General features: G+C 36.4%; 1 protein-coding gene across 1 annotated transcript in view; it reads left to right on the top strand.

The window, feature by feature from the left end:
- The window catches only part of CDH10 (cadherin 10), a gene marked incomplete at both ends in the record, with an annotated part of 74716 nt that overhangs the window by 21826 nt on the left and 26044 nt on the right, over window positions 1–26846 (top strand). The window contains 3 exons of the mRNA XM_082310056.1: window positions 9855–10149; window positions 23013–23132; window positions 23749–23916. Of these exons, the coding sequence (XP_082166182.1) occupies window positions 9855–10149; window positions 23013–23132; window positions 23749–23916 (583 nt within the window). The remainder of the gene's footprint in view (window positions 1–9854; window positions 10150–23012; window positions 23133–23748; window positions 23917–26846) is intronic.

Here is a 26846-nt window from a genome sequence, read left to right as displayed (position 1 = left end):
AATCCCATGTCCCAGAAACCAGGGGGAAAGGTTGGAGCAAGAAATATGTATCCTTGGTGGAAGACGATCAGGCCAGGGAATATCTGAGCAAACTGGGCCTCCATAAGTCCATGGGACTGGATGAGATGTACCCATGAGTGCTGAAGGAGCTGGCAGATTTATTGCAAGGCCACTCTTGATGATCTTTGACCGACTACGGTGACTGGGAAAAGTACCCAAAGACTGAAGGAAAGCAAATGTCACCCCCATCTTCAAAAAGGGCAAGAGGGAGGACCTAGGGAACTACAGGCCAGTCAGCCCCACCTCAATCCCTGGAAAGGTGATGGAGCAGCTAATCCTGGAAACCATTTCAAGCACATTAAGGACAAGAAAACTATCAGGACTAGTCAGCATGGCTTCACCAAGGGGAAGTCATGCTTGAACAACTAGATAACCTTCTGTGATGAAGAAACTGGCCTGAAAGTTGAAGGGAGAGCAGTGGATATTGTCTGCTTGGACTTCAGTAAGGCCTTTGACACTATCTCCCATGAGCTCCTTATAGAGAAGTTGTTGATGTATGGACTGGATGAGCAGACTGAAACTGGCTTAATGGCCAGGTCCAGAGGGTGCTGATTTGCAGCACAAATTCTAGTTGGAGGCCACTAGCTAGTGGTATATCCCAGGGATCAATATCAGGTACCGTCCTGTTTAACATCTTCATTAATGATCTCAATGATGGAGCAGAGTGTACCCTCAGCAAGTTCGCTCTGGACACCAAATTGGGAGGAGTGGCTGATGGGTCATGCTGCCATCCAGAGGGACCTCAACAGGCTGGAGAAATGGGCTGACAGGAACCTCATGAAGTTCAATAAGGTGAAGTCCAAAGGCCTGCACCGGGGGAGGAACAACCCCAGGCACCAGTATATGCTGGGGGCTGACCAACTGGAAAGCAGCTTTGCTGGTGTCCTGCTGGACACCAAGTTGAACATGAGCTGCCAATGTGTCCTTGCCACAAAGGCAGCTAGTGGTATCCAAGGCTGCATTAGGCAAAGTAGTACCAGCAGGTCAAGAGAGGTGATCCTTCTCCTCTACTCAGCACTGGTGAGGCCACACCTGGAGTGCTGTGTCCCATTCTGGGCACCCAGTACAAGACAGACATGGACATACTGCAGAGAGTCCAGCGAAGAGTCACTACGATGATGAAGGGACTGGAGCATGTCTCATACGAGGAAAGGCTGAGAGAGCTGGAACTCTTTACCCTAGAGAAGAGAAGGCTCAGGGGGGATCTTATCAATGTAGATAAATACCTGAAGGGAGGGTACAAAGAGGACAGAGCCAGGCTCTTTTCAGTGGTGCCCAGTGACAGGACCAGAGGCAATGAGCACAAACTGAAACACAGGAGGTTCCCTCTGAATATCAGGAAACACTTTTGTCCTGTGAGGGTGACTGAGGACTGGCCCAGGTTGCGCAGTGAGGTTGTGGAGCCTCCATCCTTGAAGATATTCAAAAGCTGTCTAGACATGTTCCTGGGCAACTGGCTCTAGATGGCCCTGCCTGAGCAGGAGTGAGTTGGACAAGATGACCTCTAGAGGTGCCTTCCAACCTCAACCATTCTGTAATGTAATTGTATATAAAGATTTAAACTATAACTTCTTTTCTTAGTAATTGGTATATAGATAGGATTTTTCTTGAGAATACTATTCTCTAGAATAATGGATTTCAAAGTTTACTAAAAGGAAAGACAAATTTGATGGGCAAATAAAAATGTGAGTTGCATTTAAGTGTTTAAACATATTCTACCTCTCTTCTCTCACAGATCTACCTTTAATACCTTGACTACCCCTGTAGGGTTGTAATATATCGATACATCTGTCCTGGACTATGCATCTATTACCTGAACAGTCCCACTTTTCTCACTGGGATATAAAATGAAGCCAGGATTGATCCAAGACATCTTCATCCCTCATTGTTTGAAATCTTATAATATTAGATATAGCATCAGTTCAGATTCATCAGTAGTTTCCTGAAACGTGAAAAATATGTCTACTCTCTCTCTTTCCCTCTCTTCCCTTTCTCTGGATTAAATTTAACAATAATACTATGTTATCATGGATATCACTGTTTTGGAGATTAGTAAAATATCCCCTTACTGTGTTTTATTCCTTAATTCTGATATATACCTTCCACCTTAGCTGACATTTTCCACTTCCTGGGTTGACAGACATTGTCATTCAGTTCTCTGTGGTATATTTGTTGTTGCCCCTAAGCATACCTCTTCCAAAGACACATATACTTTAGTATATTCATGAGGAGAAAATGCACACATAATAAAGGTAGAAAAATCTTCACAGCTCTTACCAATTTACATGTTGCAGTGATTTCAGATGGAAACAAAGACAATCTTGTTTAGCGTGTTTTTAAATGGCCTCCAGCAGTAGGCAAAATGAACTAAGCATCACTATTCTTAATGGTGTTCAGCATTTGTTTAAAAAAAATGCAATGCTTTTTATGTATTGTGCAAATTGTACATTAAGGTATATAAAAACTAATGCTGTTTTAATGGTTATTTTGACAATAAATAGGCTACTTTAGGAAAACATATATAAGCTATACTAAAAAAATTCTTGTTAACAAAAAAAAATATTACTTAAAATTGCTTCTTAATTACCTCTTTGTTGTCATTAATGGTGAGAGCATGAGGATTAGTGCTAACATTTCATTTAAAAAACCCAAAACTAAACAGACAAACCCCAAAGCTTTCAAATACATAAAAGCTGTTCTGAATTCAGTAAATGAAAGATATGTGTGGTTTTAGCATGTTAGACTTTCTAGGTCATTCCTTGGTGGAATAAAGAGATTGTTGTGGAAACTACTTAACCCTTTATATAATATTTAGTACAGATTTTTATTTTAGCCCAGACAACATAAAACATAAAAAATATATATGTTAAAAAAAAAAACAAAACAAAAAAACAAAAAAACCCACAAGTCTGAGGAAAACCTTATCAGACATATTTCCATCCTGAGAACATAGGTTAGTGTACAGAGACTACTCATGGAAGTAGGAATACAGGCTTCTGCCACATCAAGCTGAGTAGGAGTAGGACCAAAGAATGTTTCTTCATTTAGTCCACTTTTTTAATGAATGGGAACCTGAAGAGCAGATGTAGGTCAGGATTTTTTTTTTTTTGTACCTGTAACACAAGAATTCCCTTCTGCCTATTCGTGCCCAGTCATCTACAGGAGGTATTAGGCCAAGCTGCCAGAAAGTAAGGACACTTGAGTTTCAGTGACAGTTCTCTACTTTCTATCTTCACCTGATGTGGGGGCTGTATTTATTACATTAAAATTGGGAGAGAACATGCATACTGGCTCATGCAAGAACTCTTTGGTGTATGAAATTCATTTAGTCTCTAGTTCATGTTAGCTGAATGCTTGTGTGTCTTCTGGAGTGGAAGCTGCAACAGTCTAATGAAACTGCAGCTTTCTTGTTCTAGCTCTCTGAACATCAGCTAAAGACCTTGGCTTGAGGAGGGAGTTTGTTTATTGGCATGTTGATTCAGTGCATGTATATAAGACTCTCTGTTGTTCATATGATCTGTCATAAAAAAAGAAACTGCCTTTCTCAGCTGAAATCCTAGAAGATTTTGTCAGTGACAGGACCATCTACCTTCTCCAGATTATGAATCCTCCCTTTAGAATAAGCTACAATAATGGGGAAAAGATGCAAGCCTAGTAATGAAAAAATACCTTTGCTGTACAATTAGTTTGTGGAAATTGAGAATCTTGCAGATGATATTGCTTGGTAGTGACGAGAGTAGGGAGCTGGGAAAATAATATTTCTAATCCTGTAATAGACATTGCTTTACCAGGAACCCTAAAAATATTATTAATTTTAATGCATCTCTTACCATTTTAAAACATTGGTAGGAACAAACAAAAATCTTGAACAGCAAGGAACTACTGTAATCTTTCTCAATAGAAATGGTAACAATGATTTTTATCTTTCCTTTGGATGATGAATCAAGTTAAAGTAAACTAATATAATCTGAAAATGCACTGCAGACTGGAGTTTTTAATTTCAGTTTGTTGCTTCTTCTCAGCAAGCAAAAGAAATTCAGAGCACTCCTCATCTTGCATTACTTGTTATGCTTCCATTGTAGTTTGCTCTCCCTTTATCTTTCCCAGTCTCACAAAATTTGCTTTTTGAAATGTTCCTTTTTCCATTCCACCTGTCTCTTCTTTTAAGTAACACACAATAGCACAGGACTGGCAAACTGACAATATAACTGAGTCAGAAAATTAAACGTGTGACATGTCTCATTAAAACTTAGTGCAAATTCCTGCATCACTGAAGAAAGTTGCTTTAAATGTTACCTTAAGGATAAATTGAAATAAGTTAATCTCTTTGGTGAGTAAAACCTGGCTCAAAGCCATGACAGTTAAATCTGGCAACTAAGAGAATACTGCACAGGACATGAGCTAGTCTGCAAATCTTTTGGAATAAGTGCAGCTAATGTTAAAGAACTGCATCATTTAATAGTGCAGTTCATGATGCTTAAAATAGATATCTCCATTGTGGGAATTCTGTATCAATTATTCTCTGGTGATTTCAGATCAAATCTGCCCACTGTTGTGATTATGTTTAGAGAGGCTATCATTATGATTCTACAAAGCATCCAGTGAAGGTGCTAAGATTATAATATGTGCTGTAGAAAACAGAGTGAAATTGTGAATGTTTCCACAGGTGTGTTTTGGCATCACATGGCTAATATGATTACTTAGAAAGGAGCTAATAGGTTACAATTTGCCCTGAAATTTGTCCCCACAATTAGGAGAAATTCAGGACTTTTTCAATAAAATCTAAAAAATAGAGTAATTCAGGAGTGTACTGAGGTCTCATTGTTACTGCGATACTTGGATTAAATTGAAATGTTGACAAATACATCGCAGAAAAAGTAGCAAAAACATTTTCTAGATTATACAAATAAAAATTACTATTATAAAGTAGGAGAGTAAAAATGTGTTTAGTGAGGTAATATTGGAACAGTCTGTCAGTTGGTAAAGGCTACAAAAAACTGTAAACTGTATTGGAAAGTCTCCTATACATCACAGCATATTAAATTAAGATAAAAAACCAACTTGAACTGTATTAATGCCTACAGTAAGAATTCAAACTAAAGGCTGGTTTGTTAATACAGTCATATTCTGGTATCTAGTTTTCTGAATACCAATCACTGAAAATTCATAGAGGGATTTCTGAATCTGAAATTCAAATAGAAATAGGTGTGACAAATCTTAAAGTCTTTATCTGGCATTGTCATAAATAATTTCAAATTCCAGAAGTAGTTTGTAGAAGAAAATAGGTCTGACTAAGCTAATCTGTTCTCTGTTTTTCACAGAAGCATCTTCTGGCTTTTTGGTGAAAATAGGAATTAACACTTTGTATGCTATTAGAAAAAAGTCCGTGACCTTTATATTTAATTAGGAGATTTCAGACTTGGGTGGAATTCATAGGAGGAGGGTAAAGAAAGCCCACACTTCTGTAATTGGCAGGTTTGATTTGAATCATTGGAAGTCAATTAACATAGAATTCCCACGTTGTAACTGTCAAGTCATTTTTAAAGTAGAATTATTATGTTATTCATCTAAAGCCTTCTGAAAGATGTTTTACAAAGTTCTTTTACAGATCTAAAAAGATATTGAGCTGAATTTGATTGTGGCGTCTTTTCATTAACTAATTTTGTTTATGGTTGCATTTACCTTGAAGAACAAGGTAATATACGTTAATTAACTCAATTTTTATTGTAATTGAAGAAAAAAGAAATCCATCTTTCAAAACCTGTTTTTCTCTCTGTCTTGGACTGGTAACTAACTCGGTTTCTTTTTTAAGTATTCATATTACACTCCATTCTGTTACCCTCTCTAAATATTATCTTCTGTTTAGCAATACCTTCCTTTTTCATTCATATGAAATCCTTCTCAATTTAAAAGTTTGTTCAACCAGTTTAGATAGATGACCAAATACGCAAAATTGTCTTTCACAGTAATTGCAATTACTGTATGATGAAACAGAGCTATATAAAATAAAACCAACAGACACTCTGATTTTCTATGCAGTGAGAAAAATTATATATAAAGTATGTATACCACTGACAGCTGAAAAGGGAAGTATTTATGTGGAAGAACAGCAAGAAATTCACTGAAACAAGAGTTTGCAAAATATCAGTGACAGATATGAAAACAAAACCACATCTTCACAGCTGATCATTTTGTGCAATAAAATTGCTAAATGAAACAGATGTCTCTATTTCTCAGCTTGGCTGACATGAATCACAGATGCCCATTAGGCAAAATAACTATAGGAAACACTTTATACTAAAAATAGCAGAGAAATATTTTGCAGAACTTTTTTCAATACTGGAGTAAAATGACAAAACTTTGCAGTGCTGATTGACACACTGCTCATGCATTTCAGAGCTGGGTAAAGATTCAGTGTTCAAGGCTGTCAAGCACATAGGATGGTCTTTAGCCATCTTGATTACTCTAATAACAACTGTATTAAATTAAGAGCTAAGAAAATGGAATGAGAGGTATTATCTTTCCTTGCTTATATATAATACACATTTTCACTCCTTTAATTATGTCTGGAAGCCTTGTTCATTGTATCTATAGCTTTGTGTTTCCTGATCCCCAAGAAGACCTTCTGAAATGTCATTCTGAATTTGAAATTTTTCTGCAATAACTGTGGACTGTTATGTGTATACATAAAATTTAAATTGGATTACCAATCCAAAGTGAAATTACTAAACTTTTTTAGAAAATGTGAAGTGTTATAACTTAAAGTGTTCTGTAAACTATGCAGGTTAGTATTCCTTATAAATATGTTACTCTCAAATGCAACTATCAGCTCCCTAAAATCCTTCATGTGGATTTCTCAGAATCTTATATTCAGCTCCCTTTCCAGTCTTTTGGCTAATATAGGTGGGGAAAAAAAAACTATAAAGTTTGAATTTGGCAGAGCTAAGAGGTTAATGATTTTGTGAGTGGTATAAAAAGAATATTTTTCACTTCCAAATCAGCTTATTAAGTATTTTTAACACATACACATAGCTCCAGGAGAAGGAATGGAAAACCATCAACATTGATAGTACCTTACATATTAGACAAATAAGTATGTTAAAAGATCTTTACATCCTGAATTGGATCTAAATATAGTTGTTCAAAAACATCATATTTTATATTGTAGGGGTTTTCTTCATTTTCTGATTTAGTTCTTTTCACTACACCATGTTTGTGCTTCTAGTGCCAGGCAACATTCTCAGGCACCAGAATGCAGTTATTGGCATTGCTAAATTATTTTACAAGTTCCTGATGTGCTTTTGCTAAATATCACTCTCCAAAACAATTTCCATGCATGATTTGTGAGTTAAATTTGGCCAGATACTATTCCTGGGAGCTGTTTGCATGCAGTTATGCTATTCTGGAGATGATAGAGAACTTGTTAGAATGGATTTTGCCAGATTCCGCTAACTGATTTCTGAGGTAAAGAACAGGCACTGCAGTCTCAATGTACTATTGTCAACTTTTGTAAGAATTTATAATACCAGATCTGACTTTGGAAAACATATGGGAAAATTGCAATGTGCCCATTTAAAGACTTCCCCCCCCCCCCATCTTTCTTGCTCAAATGGGCCTTTATTTTGTATTTCTCATGCACATGTCTAAGGAATAACAGCTACCTATAACTGCTCTTCATCACTCTGCTGTGAAAATATTGTATCTAGTGGTCACGGACCAACAGTGAGCTCTTAGGACAAAAATGTTTTTGAAGATAAGGTGGTATCCTAGGAAGACCTGGAGAAGAAAACACTAAAAAGGCTTTTGAGGACTACTTACACTAAATGACATTATAAAATAGGCCGCAGCCTGCAAGATACTGTCCAGTCTCCTAAAAAGAATGTTACTTAGAAGGGTGAAAGGTCACAACTTTAATGGGCCATCAAGAGAGGAGCATGAGGGATTAAAGTTCACAGTAAAAATTCATTCCCCAAAAGGAGAGTAAGAATGGCTTGAAACTTTTAGTTTGAAGTCAGCAACAGAAATGGAAGGAAAAGAAAGAATAGGATTTATTTGCAAAAGATTTCTCTTAACATCTACTTTTCTACTCTTCATGTTTGGTGGAGCTTCCTATTTCTTTATTTATTATAGAATGAAATAAAGTAAGTAGTAAGAAAATGTGTGTTTTGTAAAGTAAACATACACGTATGTAATGTAGGCAGTTTAATTTGTCATTCTTTGATAAACATTTACAGTGTTTCTCAAGGTTTATTTCTGAACTGAAAGAAAATAGGAAAACCTTTATATAGAAAATCAAAGTTCAGAACAATGGTAGTTTTCTAAATTTCTACCATAAAGACTTTGATCCAAGATTCCACGTGAGCTCCTTCTGTTCCACATATTGCAAGTGTGTGGGAAACATTCAGTATCTGACAATGTTTTATGGCAGAGAAGTTTACTGTTTGACTTCAGCTTATTCCACCAGTCCACAGCGTGTATTTGGTTTCAGCACAAAAGGCAGGGAAAGTCACATTCAAAACCCTAATAGCTGAATATTCTGCCTCTGATACTGACTTAAAATGGATGCTATGGAAGACAATATGAAGGCATCATATACAAAAAAAAGAAGTATTTCCATGACTGCTTGCCAAGGGGATATTTATACTAAGCTATGTGTATAATGTTTTTCATGACCTGAAATGTGAGTTTAAATTAACGAAAACCCTTCACATGACTAAATATAATCTTACTGAAGTTCTAACTGATGCTGTTAATATGTGTTCAAATAACTATTTTTAGAAAGGAAAAATATGCACTAGTTCCGTCTTAAACTTTTTGGAACATTCTGTTATTTTTTGAGTGTGATTTTTAAAAAGTCTTTATATTTGCACTTCATTTTTTGTAATCAGAGCTTCTACTTGATTTGATCCTTCTGCTGAACCCAAAAATAAAAACAGTACACATTTCATGGTGAAAATAAACCTGTCAGATTCTATCAGTTAATTATGAAATCAATGAGATTGGAAGGAACTTTCCAACAAGGTGATGAGAGAAATTATGGTAAGTGTATCCAAAAGATCAAATGAGCCAACCACATTACTGTACTGAACAAAGCAACCTAATTGAACATTTTTTTTGTTGTGACTGTACTAAAGTCAGTCAGTACTACAGGTCATTAATAGATGAAGTTAAGCTTTATATTACTTACATAATGGGTATTAAATCAATACTGAATACTTAATAAATTTGTTTCTTTAGGTTATTTACATTAGTTGATGGAATGAAAATGATAATGACTTAAAATGAAATGTTATCCAATTTAGGAGAAATATAAATAATATGAAATAAAGTGAAAAAAAAAAATAGTATGACATGGAACCAGTTGTTCTATTTTCCTTAATTGTCATGTATTCTGCCATGTTCTTTATCTGCTTAGTGAATTTACAACTAGCATAGCAGGTTGTGAATTTTTAATAGGATGTCTTCAAGGAAGGAAAAGGTCAGTATTAACATAAAAATCTTCTTTAAGAATTGTGGTGCAAAGGTTTCTTAGCAGAGAGCAGGTGTTGCTGCAAAACTAAAATGTACCAGAACAGTCAAGTTGAAAGATTCGTGGAGATAAGTTAGGAAACAAATGCCTCAGTATGACACCATGACTTCCAGTCAATGGTGACTAAAAATTACTTTGTTTTATTGATATTAAGCATGTTTGTTGCATGCAGAATGATTTAATATATAATAATTATTTTAAAAAAAATACAACCAACCTTTTTATTACTTCTAAATAAAATGCTCTTATTTTTCTTCCTTTTCAGCTTCATTCTGACCAGGACAAGGGAGATGGATCCCTCAAATACATTTTGTCAGGAGATGGGGCTGGTACTCTTTTTATAATTGATGAGAAAACAGGTGACATTCATGCTACTCGGAGAATTGACAGGGAAGAGAAAGCCTTTTACACCCTGCGTGCCCAAGCTATTAATAGAAGAACTCTGAGACCAGTGGAACCTGAATCTGAGTTTGTCATCAAAATCCATGACATCAATGACAATGAACCAACATTTCCGGAAGAAATTTACACTGCTAGTGTTCCTGAAATGTCAGTAGTAGGTGAGTACTTTGCACTGAGGCACAAATGCCTGCTCTATGTCACTTGATAAATAATTTCCCCATCCTCTGAAAAGTCAGTCATGTTCCGAATTCTACCTCACGGGCTAAGGATTTTTCATTTTGTTTTTTTTTTCTTCAGATATTGGAATTGCAATCAGAAACAGATTTTTTATGACTTAAGATCTATTTCTACTTAGAATATTCAAATTATTAATTTACAGTGATTTGGAATATAAATATAAATAGAAAGTGGTTAATGGTAAATCACCCTCCTCCTTAAGAACTGTTAGAATAAGGTCACTAGATTAACCTGTTGAAAGCTTAATGAATTTTTGCTTTCATTTTCACTGGAGATCCCCAGTGGTGATAAGCACTGAATGGAGAGCTGTCTCTACTTTCACTCTTTCTGTGGTTGAGGAGGGTGATATGTTTACCCATGTGTTGTTGATGCACTGCCTGAAGGTAGACATCTTTATTCTCTTTGCTTTCAGTTTTTTAGTGTATGGACAAATCCTCTTGTGCTTTCAGTTCCTCCCTTAACTCACTTATGAATGGCAGCTTCAAGAATCTTAAGCAGCTGTTTGAGTTAATCTTTCTTCTGTTTGCAATGTATTTTCAGTTCCTATCTTAACTACAAAGTTGTAGCCTGGATCATGCCAGCTGGTCAGTTTCATAAACAATAGCATTTTGGAATATGAGCTATTATTAATTAGTGCATACAATTCTTTGGGAAGAATTTTGAAAAGCTTAAAAATATATAGAGTCTCTTTTTAAAAATTAATATTCACTTATTCATTGTATAACTGTAGGTATAATACTAATATCTAAATATTCAGAAAACACACAATAACTTCAATACCTCTTTTGGCTATTATTACTGTTTTAATTACTAACACTGCCTGAACTAGATCAAACAGTGTTCTAAGATATTTTATATATGCAGGTATTGAAGATTTAGTACTTTCCTGGGCTTTGGAAAATGTTAAAAGAGAAAGAAAATATATAATTATTGAAAGAGAATGGCCTCAGCAAGGCTGTGCAGCAATGTGTGGAAGCATAATACTAATAATTTTCTATTCTTAACAAGGTATTTCAAGCTGCTTTTAGTTTGTGATTGAATCATTTTTAAAAGTCCCAATATTCAGCTAGTAGTTTTTAGTATAAAGGAAAATAAAAAAAGAAAGAGGAAGAAATCTGTCAGATGATTGCATAAGGCTGTACTGGAGTCCCATCAAACTAGTCCATATAAAGAGGAGAACTGAAAAGTCTTCTTTCTTTATGGTTCCAAAATAGAACAAAACGTAATACTGAATTATTAGTTTACTGATCCGTTCTCTAGAATCATGAATTTCAGTAAATGTATATAGCTTTAGGCAGAGAATCTTCAAAGAGCATTTCTGCATTTTGTAGAGAGGCATATGGCAAGATTACAGTAGGGTTGAAAAAAGATGTCTTAGAGCTTCCATTTCATTTCTCATGTTCTTTCTATAAATTCCAGAAGGCATTGCTTAAAGTATTCTTGGAAAGTTTTTATGAAAATCATTCAGTGTTTTTGTTAAATATTATGCTGTTATATAACATTCCATTATAATCTATTGATTCCTAATTTGGTCAGTCTCAATTACATAAAGATAATCTTTTTCTTAAGTGTTCTCAAACATCCAAGACATTATTTCAATAATTCTAAAGTATTCAGGATGTGAGATTCCAGTGTATCTGTACGTCCACATAGATCATACAAATTTTGAAAGTGCAAATTTTGCTGCACTGCAACAAAATAAAAACATAATAAGAAAAAGAGATAAGATGATAAGAAAAATACCCAAAAAACTACACTGATGGGTAAAAAAAACCAAAAAAGCTTGGATGTATTTAGAGTATTAACCCTGTATCTTGCACAAATGCTGAAACAAATAGACTTTATTCTGTCAAGAAAATTCAGAGAATTGTAACTAGGTTAAAATCTATCATGTTCCTGGATTTTACAAATGTGGTCATTCAGCTGCTAGACTACTGACTGGTAGGTAGATAGGTAGAATTTACTTTTAGCTTTATGGCTTTTAGCTTTATGGCCGCTCCCTAGAGGCATATGTTCATCTGCAGTCCATGAGTGGATGACGTGATTTTACAAGGTATTCCTCAAAGTTGATTCATTTCTTCGTAACGCTAATTTAATTTTCCAACTTCAATAAACCTACTCTGCAATCTCAAAACTAAAGGCTGAATGGAGAAGGGGAGAAATGTTCTAAAAGAAAAAAACTGCATCAAACCTTTGAGGCAAATAGAATTAATTAGAAATTTTAAAGTCAGCATGTTAAAAAGTTTTCATATGTTTGTATAATAATTAAATATAATATCACATAATTAATTACAAAATATTTTGAAATCTGTGTCTTTTTTTCCAGACATCCTACCATTCAAGAATTTTTTGTACAGAAATGTAAATGAGAAATTTGTGAAAAAAAGAAACGTAAAAAATTATTTTTGTTATGACAATAGCACCACCCCATCAAAAGGAAAATAGGAAGAAATTCCTGCATTGCTCTATTTTGCACTCTCCAGATTTTTTTTTTTTTTTGAGTTATAGTATTGCGAGTAGCCTATTAGTTGCCCAGTACAGTCGGCCATGGGCTAAGAAAGTGTCAGACTTGTTGATGTAAGGAATGCAGAGAGAAATTGCAGTCTTGAATGTAATTGTACTGTTGCATTGAATCTGTCTCCTTCTGTGGTACTCACCTCTGTGACCATATAGGAACATTTAACCTTTCTACAAGTGTCTGAAAATATTAAGCGGAGTTTAGGATATGAATATTGTCTCAGTCATAGATACCAGAAAGAGAAATTACAAAGCCAAATTACTGTGACTCTTACCTGGACAAGTAGATAGGAATTGTATTGTTCTGTAAAAAGTACCATGGTATCAGGACTGTAATATTTTCACTATCTAGTCCATCATAGTTGACACAGTATGGCTTTGCACTGTATTGGGAGTCTGAGAGAGTGACAGATTACTGGAACCACACCCTACTTTCCCTGGGACAGGACCCACAGGCAGACAGGACACATGATACGGAGGATTCCCTATCCTCTCTCCATCCCGCAGAATGCGGTGACTTAAGGGATAGGGGGGGAATGGTGACAAGTTCCTGCCTGGCGCAGCAGGCGTGTCTCTTCCGTGACTACCCCACCTTCCCAGGTACCCTTGCATAATAGGTATGAGGCTCTGCAAGTGGAACCAAACAATGACGAGGATGATGGCTCATCTAGGTTGGAGGTGTCGCCGAGGTTAAGTCGGCCTACGCCCTGCGTCGAAACTGCTTTCATAAAGAAAAAAAGAAGGGTCATTGTCTCAGGAGACTCTCTCCTGAGGGGAACAGAAGGCCCAATATGCAGACTGGACCCAGATTTTAGGGAAGTCTGCTGTCTCCCTGGGGCCTGGGTTAAAGATGTGAAGAGAAAACTTCCTATCCCAGTACGGCCCTCGGATTATTATCCATTATTGCTTTTTCATGTAGGCAGTGATGAAGTTGCAACAAGAAGTCCGAGGGCAATCAAGAGAGACTTCAGGGCCTTGGGACAACTGGATAAGGGATAAGGAGCACAAGTAGTGTTCTCCTCTATCCATCCAGTTGCAGAGAATGATGAGGGAAGAAACAGGGAGAGGCAGCGGATCAATACCTGGCTCCGAGACTGGTGTCACCAGCAGAATTTTGGTGGTTTTGATCACGGGTCAGTCTACACACCACCAGGCCTGCTGGCAACAGATGGGATACACCTTTCTCAAAGGAGGAAAAGAATCTTTGCATAGGAGTTAGCAGGGCTCATTGAAAGAGCTTTAAACTAGATTTGAAGGGGAAAGGGATAAAACCAGGCTCGCTAGAGATAAGCCTGGGTGTTGCACACCAATGTTAGAGGGACGGTGTGCTAGCGAGGTCCTTCAGTCTGCTCAACAATGTGATGACTACACCAGAGCACATTTGAAATATCTTTATACTAACGTGCGCGGCATGAGAAATAAACACGAGGAGCTAGAAGCTTTGGTGCATTCCCAGAGCTACAACATCATTGGCATAAGCAAAACCTGGTGGGATGAGTCCTGTGACTGGTGTGCCATGATGGACAGTTATAGGCTCTCTATAGGAGGGACAGGCAGGGCAGGTGAGGCGGGGGGTGGCACTGTATGTAAGGGAGGGGTTGGATTGTATGGCACTTACAGTTAGTGACAATACAGTTGAAAGCCTCTAAGGACAAAGGGGAAAGGAAATAAAGCAGATGTTGTCATGGGAGTCTACTATCGACTACCCAGCCAGGACGATGACACTGGTGAATTATTCTACAAGGAATTAAGGGATATCTCTAGATCAACTGCCCTTGTCCTTATGGGTGATTTTAACTTCCCAGACATCAACTGGGAATATCACACAGCAGACACAAACAGCTCCAGGAAATTTCTGAAGCACGTTCAAGATAATTTCTTGGTGCAGGTACTAAGGGAGCCAACTAGGAAAGGTGCCTTTATAGAACTGTTGTTTGTAAACAGAGAGGGTCTTGTGGGTGAAGTGGTGATTGATGGCTGTCTTGGTCACAGTGACCATGAAGTAGTTGAGTTTCAGATCATTGGAGGTCGGAGAAAAACTGCCAGCAAGACTTAGACCCTGGATATGGGGAGAGCAGATTTTGGGCAGCTGAAGGAGCTAGTCAGTAAGGTCCCCTGGGAATTTGCTTTTGAAAGTATTGGGGTCTATGAATGCTGGTCACTTTTTAAGATCCATCTCTTAACAGTGCAGGAGCAGGCAATTCCAAAGTGTCAGAAAGGTGACATGGGAGGACTACAGAGTTGCTGTTTGCCACTGTAGGGAGAAAATTTGTGTGGCCAAAGCTCGATTAGAGCTCAAGCTGACCAGCATTATGAAGAATAACAAATAATATTTTTGAAATATGTTAACAGCAAAAGGAGGATCAGAGATAACATTGGTCCATTACTCGATGACATTGGTCCATTACTCGATGAGGTGGCTCACCTCACAAATAAGGATGTAGACAAAGCAGAGACATTTGATGCTTTCTTCACCTCTGTGATCAACACTGATGATGGGCCCTGGGACCCCCAGAGCCCTGTATTGGAAGACCTTGATGGGCGGGATGATAAACTCCCAGCCGACTCTGAACTTGTTCAAGACTTGCTGCTCCAGCTGCACATGCATGAATCTATGGGGCCCGATGGGATTCATCCAGGGGTACTGAAAGAGCTGGCAGATGTCATTGTGGGACCTCTCTCCATTATTTTTCAATGGTCTTCAGAATCTGGAGAGGTCCCAGTCGACTGGAAGCTGGCAAATGTTGTCCCAGTTTTCAAGAAGGGTAAGAAGGAAGACCCTGGTAATTACAGGCCTGTCAGTCTCACTTCAGTGCCTGGTAAAAATATGGAGAATATTATTCTGGGGGTTACTGAAAAACACTTGAGAGACAAGGCAGTCATTGGTCATAGCCAGGCATGGGTTCACAAGGGGAAAGTCCTGCTTAACCAACTTAATTTCCTTTTATGACAAGGTCACCCATCTGGTTGACCAAGGGAAGCCAGTAGATGTGGGGTTTGGGGATTTTAGCAAAGCTTTTGATACTGTCTCTCACAGTATCCTTCTGGATAAACCATCCAGCACACAGCTAGGCAAGTCCATAATATGTTGGGTGAGTAATGAGCTGATGGGTCGAGCTCGAAGAGTTATAGTAAATGGGGACTACAGCAGGCTGGTGGCCAGTCACCAATGGGGTTCCCCAGGGCTCAATTTTAGGGCCAGTGCTCTTTAATGTTTTTATAAATGAACTGGATGCAGGAGTCGAAGGTACATTAAGTAAGTTTGCTGACAATACTAAGCTAGGAGGAGCTGTAGAGTCCCTCGAGGGTAGAGAGGCCTTACAGAGAGATCTGGATAGACTAGAGAGCTGGGCAACCAACAACTGTATGAAATGTAACAAGAGCAAGTGCAGGATTCTGCACCTGGGATGGGGTAATCCTGGTTATATGTACAAATTGGGGGATGAGAGGCTGGAGAGCAGTCCCACGGAACGAGATCTGGGGGTTTGGGTTGATGACAAGTTGAATATGAGTCAACAGGCGCCCTGGCAGCCAAAAGGGCCAACCATGTCCTGGGGTGCATAAAGTACAGCATAGCTAGGCAGTTGAGGAAGGTGATTGTCCCACTCTACACTGCACTGGTGCAGCCCCACCTCGAGTACTGTGTGCAGTTTTGGGCGCCTCAATATAAGAAGGACCTCAAACTATTAGAATGTCTCCAGGGGAGGGTGACCAAGATGGTGAAAGGTCTCGAGGGCAAGACTTATGAGGAGCAGCTGAGGTCACTTGGTTTGTTCAGCTTGGAGAAGAGGAGGCTGAGGGGTGACCTCATCACAGTCTACAACTTTCTCAACAGGGGGGCGGTGGAGGAGGAGGTGCTGATCTCCTCTCTCTGGTGACCAGTGACAGCACATGAGGAAATGGAATGAAGCTGCATCAGGGGAAGTTCAGACTGGACATGAGGAAAAGGTTCTTCACTGAGAGGGTGGTCGGTCACTGGAACAGGCTCCTCAGGGAAGTGATCACGGTACCAAGCCTGTCAGAATTCAAGGAACATCTGGATGATGGTCTTAGTCATATCGTTTAGTTTTAGGTAGTCCTGCAAGGACCAAGGAGTTGGACTCCATGATCCTTATGGGTCCCTTCCAACTTTAGATATTCTATGATTCTATGATAGAATTATTCACTAAAAACGTATCTATATGTTTATAGAATGCCTTGCACTCCTACTACTCTGTGTACATCCAAGTTTGATTACTATCAATCATTTAATCAGGTGGGAAGGTTGGAGCACTAGACAGGCACATACACATATACAAACACTGCTTTTTAAAATTACAATTTATTTAAACCAACTATATAGAGAAGGATTTTTTTATATGATTGGTGAGTAGTAATAACAAAATGAGGTCAATAGCAAAAGAAAAGGCATGGCTCTTTCACTACCAAAGGTGAAAGAGGACCTGCTGCAGATAGATGGTAATATTGATCAGGTGTCATGGCTTTTATTGGGGGAAACAAAACTGGAACAATTCATTTTGTTCATTTGTTCCAATTCTTGTAGAGGTTGTCATCATTTTTTATATCCTCTAGTTATCTTCTCTGTATTTCCACCGTACAAGAGATGTTTTGCAGATGTTAGATATTTGTTCTTTTTTTTCTTCATTATACTTTAAATCCAAGTCAGTCTGTAATATGACCAGTAACTTGCAACTTGTATTTATGCCTTTGGGGCCTCTGGTATGTTATTCTGGGACTACATTCTCAAGACCTCTGCTATCATCTGGTGCCTGCACTCTCAATCCCAGTACTGAATATCACTGTTTCAAATGGATGGGCTTAATCTTATCTCTGTTTTAAGAACTGTCAAAAAAATAGTCAACTATTCTGCAGTTTCGCAACTTTGTTGTCTATTTGTACACATCTGTACTGCAATCACAATGATTAGATGTTCATATTAACTTTATATGCACTCATCTGAATACCAGAAAGAAGACAGACATGGTAGCATAACATACTATGTAAGTTTACTCATATGCCTCATTGCTTTTAGAGCTATACTGTATAATGTAGATAGCAGCTAGAGTTCAGAGCTATTGGATTTCTCTTCATACATTTTAAGTTTTCAGCAAGATTGCATACATCATGCATTTCATCGGTATACCACCATATCTCTGTTACTTAATAACTGAGTAAATTGGTAAACTTTTAATCACCAGTATTTCTTTACTAATTCATAAAAGAAGGCTGTTATTGCCTAATGTCCTGCTATCTTCACCAAAAGCATCCAAAGAAGTGCACAAGCAGAAAAAAACAGGCAAGAAGCATCAGTTTGAAATAATTGAAATCTGTGCACCCCTTGGAGTGCAGGGTTTGCTCCATCCTAAAATGCCCTGTACTATAAGGTAGTACAAAGGGGGCCAGGAGTTAAGAAAAAGACTATTAAGTCTTTATCTACTCCCTCTGCCCCCATCCTTAAAGTAACAAATAATGATGTAGCCATACACCAGCCGCTTTCAGACCAGAAACAGCGGTTTTGATTTCTTCCTCAGGCTGTGGTATTAGCCAGCTGGATACCTGAGAATGTGGCTATTTCTATTATCCAATACAGTGTCTTGACAAAAGCCCATAAATTCTTTGTTGTCTTGTTCATCTTTCTTCTGCTGCTCATTAATCACAGTAAAGGCAGAAATAAATGGGCCAACTTCAGGATCTTGCAGTTGGGTCAATATGCTAGAAGACATCTTGTTCTCCTGAAGTCTTTGTACTGATTACCAGATATTTTTTCTTCTTTCACTTTTTTCCTTTTCTTACTTTCAAAGTTTATGATTCAGAATATTCTCATAGTTTTGACTACAATCTTCTCTTCTGTCCATCATATTCTTCACCTATCTATCTCTTTCTGCTCATTCAAAGGTTTCTTTTCAGAGCTGCAGATGATTCTATTTTCCTCTATACAGCTTTTCCTGTGGATTTTGCCTGTTGGTAACTTTTAGACAAGCTTTCAGAACATTCTGCTGTTTAGACCTTTTTTTTTAATCATCATATCCTTTCTTTTATTTGTTGATGTTTCTCTATTCATCTGTTGTAGCCTATATATTCTCTAATCATTCCTTATCTTTATTCCGTCCTGTATCTTCAGCGCTATTTCTACTATCTGCCATGCTCCCTAGCTGGTCTTTCCTGGTTCTGAGTTACAGATAATATATGCTTCATAAGATGTAACCTCCCTCTGTGTTTATGTGTGAACTACAGGTTAGGTGTCCCACAGTTAGCCTGACATCTCTACCTGTGGCTATCTTTTTGTCTTTCTCTTCAGACAGCATTCAGAGCTACTATTGCTTAGCTTTCTCCATAGGCTTTTTGTACACCTCCTCATTAGTGCTGTTCCACCATTTCCCAATGCTTAGTCCTCTCTGCCACAGCATGTATCTTATAACACATTCTTCTTGTTTCTTATTAATAAAGATTTTTTAAAATCTTTTTTTTATAGTTCTCTCACCAAAGCCTTTTGCATCTTCTGACTTATAATTTCACAATATCAGTAATGACAGATTTTGAAAACTGAAATGATTATATTACATTTTTAGGTTTTTTACAAACTCCAGTTTCACTCTGCACACAAATCCTGCCATAAGGAGAGGAGACAAAAAAAGAAAAAAAAAACAAAACACAAAAGCAAAACAAAAAAACTCCCAAGATTAAACACTTTTTTTTTCTTTAAAAGGGACATCTTAAAAGAATTGGAAATATCCACTGACGTGCTTGTTTCCAGGTTATTGTTTTCCAAGTTACAGGAGTACCATGTAGCCAAAGACCTTTCTGACATTGACTTCTCTGAATATGCAGCCCTTTCCATTTCTTCTGTCTTATTCTGCTTCATTAAATAGTTTATTTCACAGGAGAACATGTGTCATTATTTCCTCTCTTTTCCACTAGAAAAAGCAGAAAATTTCTATTAATTTGACTTGTTATTTGTATGGATAATTTACTAAGGAGGCTACTTGCTGTAGTTAAATATCACATAACTCAGTTGGGGGTAAGGAAAAAGAAATATAAGTTTCAGCTCTACAATGGATATTCTGTGGGTTCTTTTTCCTAGCTAATTATCTTCAGTGATTCTTATCTAATACGTCTATATCATAAATACATTGTGAGGTCAAAGTCATTAATACTTGCATGATGTTTGAAGATGCTTGCAAGGAACACATTAAAAAGGGCCAAATATATTAATTACTATTATAGTACCAGACCCTAGGGAGATTCAGACATTATAATTAAAATTATGTTGAAATACGCCTTCTGAGAACTACAATAATCTGACAAATGAGAGTTTATTTCTGGGCCTAGCTCACCACTGTATAATTCTGGTTTATCATATAATAAAATTTGCAAATATGCAAGGAGAAAATCACAGAATCATATGTCTTATTAATAACATAGCTGGTGCCATATTCCCCAGTATATTATCACTGTCTCCTTTATGCCCTCCTATAGAGTTCAGATTAGGCTTTAGATCCTGAAGGCCAAAGACTCTTATCAACTTCATGAGAAGCAATCTGTGCCTATGTAAAAGACACAGTGAGGCCCAGACCTAGTGCTGACTAAGTCACACCCACACTGTAGCTTTTAAACCCCAGTACGACTGATCATCTTCAGTGCCTTGGGATTTATGATCCAGGTTTCAGACCAGAGCAAACAATATATTTGTAGTGCTGAGCACCAGTGGTCTTCAGTGACTTCAGTTAACTGAAGCAAAGCAAAACAAGCTGATGTTTTGACAGCTGATGCGCACAACATAACTGATATACTGATATACTCCTGTTTGCTTCTTTGCATGGTTTCTGTCAGGTTTTTCATAGGAATCACTGATCCCTCAGCAGAAGCCTAGAGAGCATGTCTCACTTCCTCTTATGAGCAAGAGCCAAGATCACAGTGGTGACTTCTGCATCCTGAATGGCAGGCAGAACTGTAGCTGTACCCTTGCACCATGTTCATTGCAGCTAGAGAGAAGGATAGCTGATATGATTGGTTCTGTTTCATGTGTATTAAAATAGCACTAATTAATATATGTGCATTAGGACACATAACTGAGGCAGCAGTAACTTAGACACATATTATTACATTGCAAATGGAAAATTTTTTAATTTATTTTAAAGCTATTAAACACGTTCTTCAGTTTTCTTCTAAATTATCCTTCAAAGTTGCATAATTTTTTAAACTAAAATGAAATAAAAATCTCATACAATTGACCTATTAATAAATACTGCTAGTTTGAACATATGAAGGAAATGTGAAAATTAGAAACAAGAAATAATTCAGTTACATGTAATAGAGAAAAAAATATCACCTTTCATGGGTTTGCAATGTAGAAATTTCTGATTAATATATTGTGCTGTTGTGCTAGATGCCTTGATGATGACGCTTCTCTTTTTTTAGAGATATAAAATGGAGGATTTGTAAACTTTACTTGGATAATGCCATGTTGATCAGTGTACTTGGTGGTCTAATTTTTTTTCTATGACATCTCTTTGCTATTTCAGAGCAAATACTCTTTAGGAGCAAGTATATATTCTAGCACTGCAATTTGCTACATACTAGGATGGTCCAAAAATTCCATTTCAGAATCAAGGCAATAATCCTCAGAACTTAAATATATTCAACAGAAAGACCTCTGTATCTTTTAACAGAATAGTTATATAGACATATATGTACAAATGGAGTTCAGTGTGGCTGGAGATATAAGACATTTGTGAATTGGAAATAGATGAAGTTTTTATGACAGCTCTACCACTCCTACATTCTTATGTTTTAAAGATGTTCAGATTCTCAGTTTAAGCTCTAGGCTAGATGATCACTAAAGAAATCATTAGTACAGTGGAAAGTATTCATCATTTTTATCTTATTTTTTCATTATACTTGTGTAGCATTTTTTTATCTTTTTAAATTTTATTTTGTGTTTGAGGCTTTGTTCTTTTATATCAGTGATTCATTCTGTTTTAACATCAGTAATTTGGAATAACCGGGAATTTGCCTGTTATGCCTTCTATATGAGATGCAAGTACTTTTAGGGACTTACTAAAACAAGCATTTCTGTTCTAAAACAGTTGAAAACTAACATTTCTGAGAACTCATCTCTGATTCAACAGTTAGGCATGTGCTTATTCCATTAATATTGGTGCAATTGTTCACATGATTGAAAAAATTGACTTGTCAAAACTAGATTTGTCGTCATCTTGTGAAATCCCAAACAAACTGAGGAAGTTTAGCATTTACTTCTATTTGCCTTTCTATGTATGTTAGAATAAATAAGTAATGTAGTCAAACTATGAGAGGGAATAAATAGTTGTACCAAGTGGCTTGGATTTACAGGTGCTTTATTTCACAATATTTGGCAGTATTTGGTGCAGGGGAAGAATTGGGATAAAAGGAGAAATATGTTTGAAAGTCTTCTGATCCTCAGAATAGGCCGTGGCTAACCAGTCACATGCACATGAAGATTTATTTTCTTTTCCTTGTTTTTTTCACTTCTTTCCTATATACTTAAAATGATATTTGCACTTTATGGAGGTACAATAGGGGAGACCCTTCTTGATACTTTATTTCTCTGGTGGAAGAGTTAAACAGGATGTAGAAACTATTTTGATTCAGCAAGAAATGGCAGAGGCAATGGTAAGCATTTCATGTTTTGAAGGACTGGTATATTCCACTAAAATTTAGACATGGTCTTTAAGATTAAAACATTTTCTGGAGACTAAATAACCAGCAGATTTCAAAGTCCATATATGACAATGTTTCTTCTCGTAGTATCTATCTATATTAACACTTAGAAGGTAGGAAGAACTGATGATGTATTTAATAATCTTTTTCTGTCACGTTCCTGCATGTGTAGCTTCATATCACATTGACATCATTGGACAAAAAAAAAAATCTATTCTAAGTAATGGAAAGCAGGTATTTATTGTAATAAAACCAAATAAGTTTTTTGAAAAGAGGAAGTGAGTACATAAGTATGAACTGATTGTAGCTGGGTAAGGATAAAAATTAAGCTCAACCATAGCTATTGTTTAGCTTTGCTAATCAGACCTTAATCACGCTTGTGGGATTAGGGAAGTTTAGATTCAATTTCTGTATAATGAGAACCTGAAATAGGGAAGAATGTACCTGAAGTTGACTATAAGATCATAAATGTATTTGAAAAGCCAAATTTTCTTTGGGGTCTGCTTGAATGGAAATTGTTTTTGTTGGACCTCCACATGTGAAACTAGGTTGACTTTGGATGTTTCAGGTACTTCTGTGGTGCAAGTCACAGCTACTGATGCCGATGACCCTTCATATGGAAACAGTGCCAGAGTAATTTACAGCATACTTCAGGGGCAGCCATATTTCTCTGTGGAACCAGAAACAGGTCAGGAAAATTGTCATTATTTCCATTTACCATGAACTATAGACTTTTTCTTTGATTTTAAACACCTTAAATCACCTAAAAATTTATTTTAAAAACTAAATGAAATGATTTCTTGCTTTTTTCCTCATAATTTATAATTCTTATAATAAATATAAAAACTTAGAGTTATTGCACCTGACACTATGAAGCATAAATAACTTTACAGTGGTACTATTGATAGCTTAAGGATCTAAGTAACAACATTTCTGATAAAGGCAAGAAGAAAGGTTTGTGTCCTAGAAAATGTTGTTCTTTTTTTCTTAATGGTTATATTTGGACTAATAAAAGCTGTTCTTTCTACTTGTAAACCTTGTGCATAAATATCTTCAATCATTTTTAGCATGAAATGTAAACTGGAAAGGGAGCTGTGATGTAGAACTAAAGTTTGTTTAACAAACAGGTAGCCTGTACTGAAGACTATTTATAAAGCTTATGAACAGAAATTTCTACTTTAAAAGAGGAAATGAATATTTTCAAAATACATTTCACAGACTATTACAAAAAGATGCAGCAGATTTCTGCACATCAAAAATAAAGAGGTTATTAACAATTTTTGTTTTTTCTTTATTTATTTAAGGCATCATCAGGACTGCTTTGCCAAACATGAACAGAGAGAACAGGGAGCAGTACCAAGTAGTTATCCAGGCAAAGGACATGGGAGGCCAGATGGGTGGATTATCAGGGACCACCACCGTAAACATCACTTTGACTGATGTCAATGACAATCCACCTCGATTCCCCCAGAGTAAGCTGCATTTAATAGTTGCCTTACACTGTAAGAGCTTCAAACTAAAGAGTTAAGCAATCACCATCTGGTTTAATTTAGACTAAATCTAGATTATGGGGCACACATGAACAAAAGGCTTATGTACTGATTTATTCACTATCATTAAAGCAGTATATTAAATGTTACAGCATTTGTTTGTTAGGAAAACAGTTACATGGTCAAATATAACTGCAGCAAACCTGGAATACTTTCCAGTACTATGAGAGGGGGTGGTAGGTGGACTCATAAGATCATTAGAGCAATGTTTTTCTTTTCCCTTACTTATTGCTTAAATCCTATGTACTCCCCCACTGGAAAATAAAACATGTAGTAATTCCAGATATGCAGAAATGTTTGAATTGTAGTATCTGCTTAAATATTTAATCATGAAGAACACAAAAAGGAAATGACTTGAGGGGAATCAAACAGATTTGTACTTTTCCAGTTACAGTGCTACAAAACCTGATAGAAAATTTCCCAAAGTAAAGTAAATGACATTTCCACACAGGCCCTATTCTGGACAGAATTTATTGTTAATTTGTCATTGTATGTTCTTTGTATTTCCACATTTTTTTGATTTATTATTTTTCTTCTTTCCATTTGTATATAGAGGATTATTGGTAATTCCAGTGCTGTGTAGGTGAGGAATGCTGTATTACTCCTCTTTGGACCTATTGAGAAAGACTATTCAAAGACGTGTCATGTTCAAAGCTTTACAGAAAAGCTAATTTCAACAGTTAAATTTACAACAGCATATAAGCATCCAACATGCTTATTTATACTCTTTCTTTTTTTTTGTTTCTTAAACAGTGTGTTAAATTGATACTTAGAATGATGGAATCAATTTTCTACACATCTTCACATGACTTATCTGGCAGTCCAACATCATATTTGAGTCAGATGAGGATCTGATGTAGCATCCCAGAAATATCTATGCATTTTTCTACTAATGTCAATGTAAATCAGATGTGACCTTTGTTTTAAAGAAACTTTTAGTCTTACTCTTATGGGTGGTTTTTGCTGTTGTTTTGTTGTTTTTTTGTTGTTTTTCTCTTTTTCTACTTTCTCTCTGCCAATAGTTTTGCTAGATATAAATGTATGTTTCACTGGAAATGAAAACCAAAACATTTATAAATCTGACTCATTTTACTAGGTATATGAAAGTAAAAATAGCTATTGACTTTTTAAAAAATCTTTATATTTAATCTCAAAGTGCAAATAGACATTATAATGATTCCCAATTTTAACAGAGTTCAATGAGACTACTGGAATTGATACTGATTAAGTTAAATTATTCTTATTTTATTCCATTAATAAAAAGCAGAGGTCTACTAGGTTCATGAGACAATCATATTTATATCAGATTTATAGATTATCAGGAAAAATATAAAAAGATCGATTACATTTTCACAGGACTCAGTAGCATATTACAGCTACATGTTTCAATAAAATGTTTCATAACAGATTAAACTTTTCCCATAAGAAACTCATATTAGAATTGTGGAAAATTCTACATATTGTATTTTATCATACTTTCTCAAAAAAACCAAAAAAGCCATTAATTCCTCTGTTGTTTAGATTACAGAGCAAGGACTCTTCAGAATATTTTTCTCTTCTTAAAGATCTCCTGAAAGCCATATAGGTAGCAGTGGCTGTTCTTCTGAGGAACCATGATAAAATCTAGAATCTTATCAAGGTTCTGCACAGAAAGGCTGTCAAAGACCTCAGATATTGGATCTCTGTTTCAACTGTAATCTTTCTAAGTGTTCCTAGAAGTAACAAGATGATATTGACCAATGATAAATGGAAAAAGCGGTTTATGGACTTAGGAACCTGAGTCTGACTGAAAGTCAGTGTATCTGAGTTACGGCAGCCCATGTCTCCTGTGAGACCATAGCCTCTATTACTCTCTAAAAATATTTACCTTTACATTATGTGCCTATTCAAGAGTAAATAGGATGAAGGGTAAACCTGAATAAGATTGCTTTTTCATTCTTTATGACTGACTGAAGTATTTCCAGACACAAGTGTGTAGACTTTAATCTTCCAGCTGGTTTCCACTCTCCTTAGTATATAGAAAAGCTTTTACTTTCCTTGATCTTCCCATTTTTATTCCTCACAGACAAATGAAAGAACATCACTCATGGGAGTAAATGCAAACACTAAATTACTCTCCTTGAGGAAGAAGAGAAACGAGAGAAAAAGGATTAACAGCAGAGTTTTGCAAAAATAATTCTAGTTTGGTGTAGTTTGTGTTCCGATACAGTGTCTAAAGCTGCACTGCAACCCATACTTAGTCAATGCATTAAATGTCTTCAGTGACAAAAATAATAAAATGAAATGTCTCGTATTATGGTGGAGATTTCTATAAATTGATAGGTTAGGCATAAAATTATCTTTCAGATGATAGGTTTCTGGTTATTTTCACTCTCTCTTTCCACTACCTTATTAGCAATTCAGGATATGAGCTCTTAGCACTTTGTAGACTAAATTAATGAGTTGGGTAGTGCAGTGGGAGTCAAAGTAGTGTCCACAAGGCATAGCTTGGAGATGTAGTTTTAAGCACTGCAGAAAAAAATGTGGGGAATAGTTGACACACCATAAAACTAATTATAACATATAAATATGAATTGGGGAAAATAAAAAAGTGGTCTTTCACCATAGTCTTTACATAGTACTGAATAAATATTAAATGGGAGCAGAGGCTATTTTTTCTTCTGTTTTTTTAACCATTAGGCGATTACAGAGAGATTATATACTAATGTAGCAAAGTACACAGATTTAGGTATTAGAGAAAGGTAATGAAAACGTCAGCGCAAATGCAAGATAAATCACTTGATTGAAACATCAAAATGTAACTGAGTAAAAATAAATTCATATAAATAGAATGTGGAATGTATATGGCCATA

The sequence above is a fragment of the Platalea leucorodia genome (genome assembly GCF_965183815.1).
Source record: "Platalea leucorodia genome assembly, chromosome: 1".
In the NCBI taxonomy this organism is placed as follows: Eukaryota; Metazoa; Chordata; class Aves; order Pelecaniformes; family Threskiornithidae; genus Platalea; species Platalea leucorodia.
This window is presented reverse-complemented; position numbering and strand designations above follow the sequence as displayed.